The 6,872-nt window shown below is 48.3% G+C and overlaps 1 protein-coding gene across 2 annotated transcripts; it reads right to left on the reverse strand.

Moving 5' to 3' along the window:
- Positions 1 to 3,382: 3,382 nt before the first annotated feature.
- Positions 3,383 to 6,754, reverse strand: UBC (ubiquitin C). 2 transcript variants are annotated; one of them, XM_081892730.1, is made up of 2 exons: positions 6,595 to 6,754; positions 3,383 to 5,971 (listed from the first exon to the last, which is right to left on the reverse strand). In XM_081892730.1, exon 2 carries the CDS (start codon positions 5,964 to 5,966, stop codon positions 3,453 to 3,455), a length of 2,514 nt encoding a protein of 837 aa, XP_081748856.1. In that variant the 5' UTR covers positions 5,967 to 5,971; positions 6,595 to 6,754; the 3' UTR covers positions 3,383 to 3,452. The 2 variants fall into 2 exon arrangements, with proteins under 2 accessions (XP_081748856.1, XP_081748857.1); XM_081892731.1 differs by lacking the exon at positions 6,595 to 6,754 and adding an exon at positions 6,097 to 6,430.
- Positions 6,755 to 6,872: the final 118 nt, after the last annotated feature.

A 6,872-nucleotide genomic window follows, 5' to 3' on the forward strand; every position in this document is an offset into this window, starting at 1 on the left:
TGTGCAGCCCTCATTCGTGTGCCTCCTCCACAAAAGGTCTGGAAGGTGGCAATGCAAGAACGGGCCCTTCCTGCAGTAGATCTGTTTGTGGAATGAGCTCCCTGGGAAGGCTTGCTTGGCACCTTGGTTACATATCTTCAGTATCAAGTGAAAACATTTATCTGTAACCAAGCCTTTGGCTGATTTAAAATTCTGTGGCCTTTCAAATGTCTTTGTGGGAGGGGGATTGATTTGTTTTTATTTATTATGTATTTTGTATTCTCATTTTGTATTTTTATGTTGTGACATATGAAGGGCAGTATACATATTTAATAAAATTTCAACAAGCCTTTTAATTGGCTATCCAAATGTTATCCTTATTACATTTGAAAATGTTATTACTTTTTTTTAGTACCGGTATATTTTAAATCACTTTAAAGGTATTTATAAATGGAATCAAATGAAGTGTTTCTAAATTTGGAGGGCTTTAGCTCTCGATCCTAGTCACAGGCCACAAAAGGCTTTAGAGCAGACATAGGCAAACTTGGCCCTCCAGATGTTTTGGGACTACAATTCCCATCATCCCTAGCTAACAAGGCCAGTGATCAGAGGTGATGGGAGTTGTAGCCTCAAAACATTTGGAGCAGTTTGCCTATGCCTGCTTTAGTGTTAAAACCAGCACCTTGAATTGAGCAACTGTAACACAGTGTTTGTAGAACTCCTAATATAATCAAGAGGGAATTGGCTTCCTTTACATCAGCTGAACTTTCTGGGTCATCTTAATGTAGCTTGCAAAGCTTGTAACATCTTGGTTACCTTTTATGATGTTCCAGGGGCTATTATCACTTTTATCTCTTAAATGCAGTCTACCCTTGAGCCTGTTAAGCAACACATTATTTCACTGGTCCTTTTGATAGCACAAATTAACTTAGCTACCACCATTACTGGTTAAGATTTCATTCACTTGACTGGCTACAATGTCTAAAGGTTTCAAGCTCACATGATACTAGGATTTAAATATAAAGCTTGAAAGAGCCTTATCACAGCCGTATTATCCATTGGTAGATTCATGGGAGATTTGCAGTAAAAAAGGGTTTAGCAGTAACTTTAAGCTGCTAAACTTTAGGTGGCCTCTGACAAGTGACCTTGTGTTGCAAGCCAGAGGAATCAAGAACACAGGCCAGACAGTCAAGGATCCTCACATACCCATTACCTCACTCTTTTGGCACTTTCTGCAAGCTGTTGCTGCCATCTTTAGCAAGTCTCAAATATTGTGCGATTGGTGCATTAACTCCTCCACTGATTAGTGTTGTGCTTGGAATAGGACCAGGGATACCAGGGTTCAATTCCTCCCTCCACATAAAGCTCCCTGGGAGACATTGAACCAACCAGGATCCCCCTTTAAAGTATTTTTTCTGATTTTGTTGTTGTAAGCCACTTTATATAATGTTTTAATGGAGCTGCACACCGTTGAATATAGGGACGCGGGTGGCGCTGTGGGTTAAACCAGAGCCTAGGGGTTGCCAATCAGGTCGGCGGTTCGAATCCCCGCGACAGGGTGAGCTCCGGTTGCTCTGTCCCTGCTCCTGCCAACCTAGTAGTTTGAAGCAAGTAGATAAATAGGTACCACTCGTGGGAAGGTAAACTGTTTCTGTGTGCTGCTCTGGTTTGCCAGAAGCGGCTTAGTCATGCTGGCCACATGACCCGGAAGCTGTATGCTGGCTCCCTCGGCCAATAAAGCGAGATGAGCACATCAACCCGTCGGCCACGACTGGACCTAATGGTCAGGGGTCCCCTTTACCTTTACACCATTGAATGTATGTTTACCACTTGTTAAAAGGTTTTATCTGCAGATTACTGTCAAACCGTATTAGAGCTCAACAGCCCACATTACCAAAGAGCTATTTTCCAGCACAGGAAAGAATTGGCCTGTGAGATGTTAGCACCTAAACACACAGCGCCAAACGCAAGGCAAATGATTTTCATTGCTGTATTCAGTATTTCAGGCCAGGAACAAAATTTGGACTGCTCATGAGGTATCAAATGTTGATGTCTGTGGTGCAGGAGATTCTGACCAAATTTCAGTAAGAACTTAAGATTGGATGGCCATCTGTCATTTATGATCTAGTTAGTTGAGATTCCTGCATTGGACTAGAATGATCCTGGGATCCCTTCCAACTCTACAATTCTGACTGCAGCAAGAGCTCCTGGGTGGGACAACTGCAGGAAAACTCTACAACGACCATAGGTAACTTACGATTTGTCAGAGTTCTGATAGCAAGACCTCTACTGCATCCTGACACTCCTATATGCTCAGTCAGGAAGCTGCAGAGTGTCAGTTATAATAAGTATATCCAGATATCCAAGAAAAATGATTTGAAAATAGTGTAACTTTAAGTGGTAAGCAAACTTGCTTTGGAAAGTTTCCCCCCTGCTACCCAAGTGGCTTAGAGACTCCAAACCAATAAAAACTTGTCAACTTGAGAGCTTCTAACATTTCACCTGGTATTATTTCCAAGCCCAAAATGTCTTGCTTTGGATCATAAGGCACCATATTCAGCTTTCAGTTTCTGTACCTCCTTGGAGCCATTTTATAGAGTGCCCAGACAGGCATATGAACCAGCTTTCCTGGATTAGCTTACTTTACTGCACTAGTAAGGTCATAGAAGTTAGCTAAATGGATTAGAGACATATGTAGTGCACAGGTGACGAACAAGGGGATGAGAACCTACCAACTGGAATAAAAGATACTCCACTTTGAGCTAGTGCCTCAAGATTGCAATTTAAGGTACCATTCAGCTAAGTGAAGGAACCATTCAGCTAAGTGGAGGAAAAAACCTATTGTGTCACTGCTGTTTATTAAATAGACTGAAATACAAGTTTGGGGCATTTCCCCAAAGGCCAGCTTTCAATTTACTTCCATTGAGGCAGGGTTAGAGTTGAACTAACCACAACTGTAATTTAACAAGCGAATAACTCCAATTGTTTCCCAGTTTACACCAGCTATTTGCAATCCCACCATAGGAGCCGATAGCTGTTAAGTGCCAAGAACCACTGCCTGCTTCAATAGCACTGAATCTCAAATTCAATTTAACGGTCAACAGTTCTCCACTTTGGCTGAAATAAAACCACTCCACATAAGCAGTGCTCCTCTCGCCTTTCAGTCGTTAGTGAACTCTTAATGCTTGCATGTATGACTTCAGCAATGCAATCCCGTTTGCTGAGGCTGCCTTAGCTTCTGGCTTAAGGAAATTATGTAAGTTAAAGTTTGTTGACATGATACTCAATTATGCCCCCAGCCAAGTATTTGCCAGATATTGTTCAATGGAATATTCAGCACAAACACCCCCCGAAACATACTGATGCTAAATCACCAACCACCTAAAATGATGAAACAAGTACATTTGGGAATGCAACAGCTTTAATGAAACAAAGTGCAGTGAGGTTTACTTGGGTGGTTGTAAGTAGCAAGTTTAAATGCCACCCCTTAAACGTAGAACCAGGTGCAAGGTGGACTCCTTCTGGATGTTGTAGTCAGACAGGGTGCGGCCATCTTCCAGCTGCTTGCCAGCGAAGATCAGCCTCTGCTGGTCAGGGGGAATGCCTTCTTTGTCCTGAATCTTGGCCTTGACGTTCTCAATGGTGTCACTTGGCTCCACCTCCAAAGTGATGGTCTTGCCAGTCAAGGTCTTCACAAAGATCTGCATGCCTCCCCTCAGGCGCAGCACCAGGTGGAGGGTGGACTCCTTCTGGATGTTGTAGTCAGACAGGGTGCGGCCATCTTCCAGCTGCTTGCCAGCAAAGATCAGCCTCTGCTGGTCAGGGGGAATGCCTTCTTTGTCCTGAATCTTGGCCTTGACGTTCTCAATGGTGTCACTTGGCTCCACCTCCAAAGTGATGGTCTTGCCAGTCAAGGTCTTCACAAAGATCTGCATGCCTCCCCTCAGGCGCAGCACCAGGTGGAGGGTGGACTCCTTCTGGATGTTGTAGTCAGACAGGGTGCGGCCATCTTCCAGCTGCTTGCCAGCGAAGATCAGCCTCTGCTGGTCAGGGGGAATGCCTTCTTTGTCCTGAATCTTGGCCTTGACGTTCTCAATGGTGTCACTTGGCTCCACCTCCAAAGTGATGGTCTTGCCAGTCAAGGTCTTCACAAAGATCTGCATGCCTCCCCTCAGGCGCAGCACCAGGTGGAGGGTGGACTCCTTCTGGATGTTGTAGTCAGACAGGGTGCGGCCATCTTCCAGCTGCTTGCCAGCAAAGATCAGCCTCTGCTGGTCAGGGGGAATGCCTTCTTTGTCCTGAATCTTGGCCTTGACGTTCTCAATGGTGTCACTTGGCTCCACCTCCAAAGTGATGGTCTTGCCAGTCAAGGTCTTCACAAAGATCTGCATGCCTCCCCTCAGGCGCAGCACCAGGTGGAGGGTGGACTCCTTCTGGATGTTGTAGTCAGACAGGGTGCGGCCATCTTCCAGCTGCTTGCCAGCAAAGATCAGCCTCTGCTGGTCAGGGGGAATGCCTTCTTTGTCCTGAATCTTGGCCTTGACGTTCTCAATGGTGTCACTTGGCTCCACCTCCAAAGTGATGGTCTTGCCAGTCAAGGTCTTCACAAAGATCTGCATGCCTCCCCTCAGGCGCAGCACCAGGTGGAGGGTGGACTCCTTCTGGATGTTGTAGTCAGACAGGGTGCGGCCATCTTCCAGCTGCTTGCCAGCAAAGATCAGCCTCTGCTGGTCAGGGGGAATGCCTTCTTTGTCCTGAATCTTGGCCTTGACGTTCTCAATGGTGTCACTTGGCTCCACCTCCAAAGTGATGGTCTTGCCAGTCAAGGTCTTCACAAAGATCTGCATGCCTCCCCTCAGGCGCAGCACCAGGTGGAGGGTGGACTCCTTCTGGATGTTGTAGTCAGACAGGGTGCGGCCATCTTCCAGCTGCTTGCCAGCAAAGATCAGCCTCTGCTGGTCAGGGGGAATGCCTTCTTTGTCCTGAATCTTGGCCTTGACGTTCTCAATGGTGTCACTTGGCTCCACCTCCAAAGTGATGGTCTTGCCAGTCAAGGTCTTCACAAAGATCTGCATGCCTCCCCTCAGGCGCAGCACCAGGTGGAGGGTGGACTCCTTCTGGATGTTGTAGTCAGACAGGGTGCGGCCATCTTCCAGCTGCTTGCCAGCGAAGATCAGCCTCTGCTGGTCAGGGGGAATGCCTTCTTTGTCCTGAATCTTGGCCTTGACGTTCTCAATGGTGTCACTTGGCTCCACCTCCAAAGTGATGGTCTTGCCAGTCAAGGTCTTCACAAAGATCTGCATGCCTCCCCTCAGGCGCAGCACCAGGTGGAGGGTGGACTCCTTCTGGATGTTGTAGTCAGACAGGGTGCGGCCATCTTCCAGCTGCTTGCCAGCAAAGATCAGCCTCTGCTGGTCAGGGGGAATGCCTTCTTTGTCCTGAATCTTGGCCTTGACGTTCTCAATGGTGTCACTTGGCTCCACCTCCAAAGTGATGGTCTTGCCAGTCAAGGTCTTCACAAAGATCTGCATGCCTCCCCTCAGGCGCAGCACCAGGTGGAGGGTGGACTCCTTCTGGATGTTGTAGTCAGACAGGGTGCGGCCATCTTCCAGCTGCTTGCCAGCAAAGATCAGCCTCTGCTGGTCAGGGGGAATGCCTTCTTTGTCCTGAATCTTGGCCTTGACGTTCTCAATGGTGTCACTTGGCTCCACCTCCAAAGTGATGGTCTTGCCAGTCAAGGTCTTCACAAAGATCTGCATGCCTCCCCTCAGGCGCAGCACCAGGTGGAGGGTGGACTCCTTCTGGATGTTGTAGTCAGACAGGGTGCGGCCATCTTCCAGCTGCTTGCCAGCAAAGATCAGCCTCTGCTGGTCAGGGGGAATGCCTTCTTTGTCCTGAATCTTGGCCTTGACGTTCTCAATGGTGTCACTTGGCTCCACCTCCAAAGTGATGGTCTTGCCAGTCAAGGTCTTCACAAAGATCTGCATTTTCTCTGCAAGGGGGGGAGAAGCAGCACAATTCAGATTTGGAAAAAGTCTCACTTTATTTAAGATGCCCCGACTTAAAACAAGAAGCCAGCAATCATCCCACTGACCAAAAAATACCAGCTCCGCTTGCCTAAGGCAACGAGCTCCGCCCCCTTCACACCAACAAGGCATAAAGAGAGCAAGGATGCGCGCGCACCCCTAGCCGACGCCTGGCTACGTGACGTCACAGTGCCTGGCTGCGTCACAAGCGCAGGCGCGTTAACGGCCTTCGCCGTGTTGTTTTTCGTCTCTTCCTCGAGGCGGCCATTTTGGACGGCGGCGCCTTTAGGCTTTTTTGGGTAAATCGTACCCGAACTGGCATCCGTACACGTCGAAATGACAGCAACTCTTGAGGACCATATTGTGCCCCCTCGCTTAAAGGCTGATGACCCCTCAAGTACCAACCGAATTCCCTTCCAGCCTCCCTCCGCTTTCGCCCCTCAGCCGCTCCAAAGTATCCCTCACGAGCCCAAACACCCTTCAGAAAACAGCCCTTCCTCCTAGCCTGAAGGCAGCTTTAACGAAGAAGCCAAGCGGCAGAGGAAACAGGAGAGAAATGAGCCCTATTTCCCAACGAAAAATATCTCACCGCAGAGCTCGAGCCGGTCCAAGCAGACAGCAAATTCCAGGCGAGGAGAGGCGATTTGTTCTAGCTGCGCAGCTGCCCGCGACCTCCTTTTATATAGGTTTTTCGCTGAACAATAAGATCACTCCGCCAAAAGGAAAAAACCCCACCCGCCAGCCGACGTCAGAAGGACTATTTTTCCGCCCCGCGCGTGCGCTCTGTCAACCCGCATGCTGAGAAGGGGGAAAGCAACAGAGGTGACGTCAGGAGCTTTGACCCCGCCTTTGTCGGGGGTTTTTTTA

Source organism: Podarcis melisellensis (assembly GCF_964234715.1).
Source record: "Podarcis melisellensis genome assembly, chromosome: 16".
Classification (NCBI taxonomy): Eukaryota; Metazoa; Chordata; class Lepidosauria; order Squamata; family Lacertidae; genus Podarcis; species Podarcis melisellensis.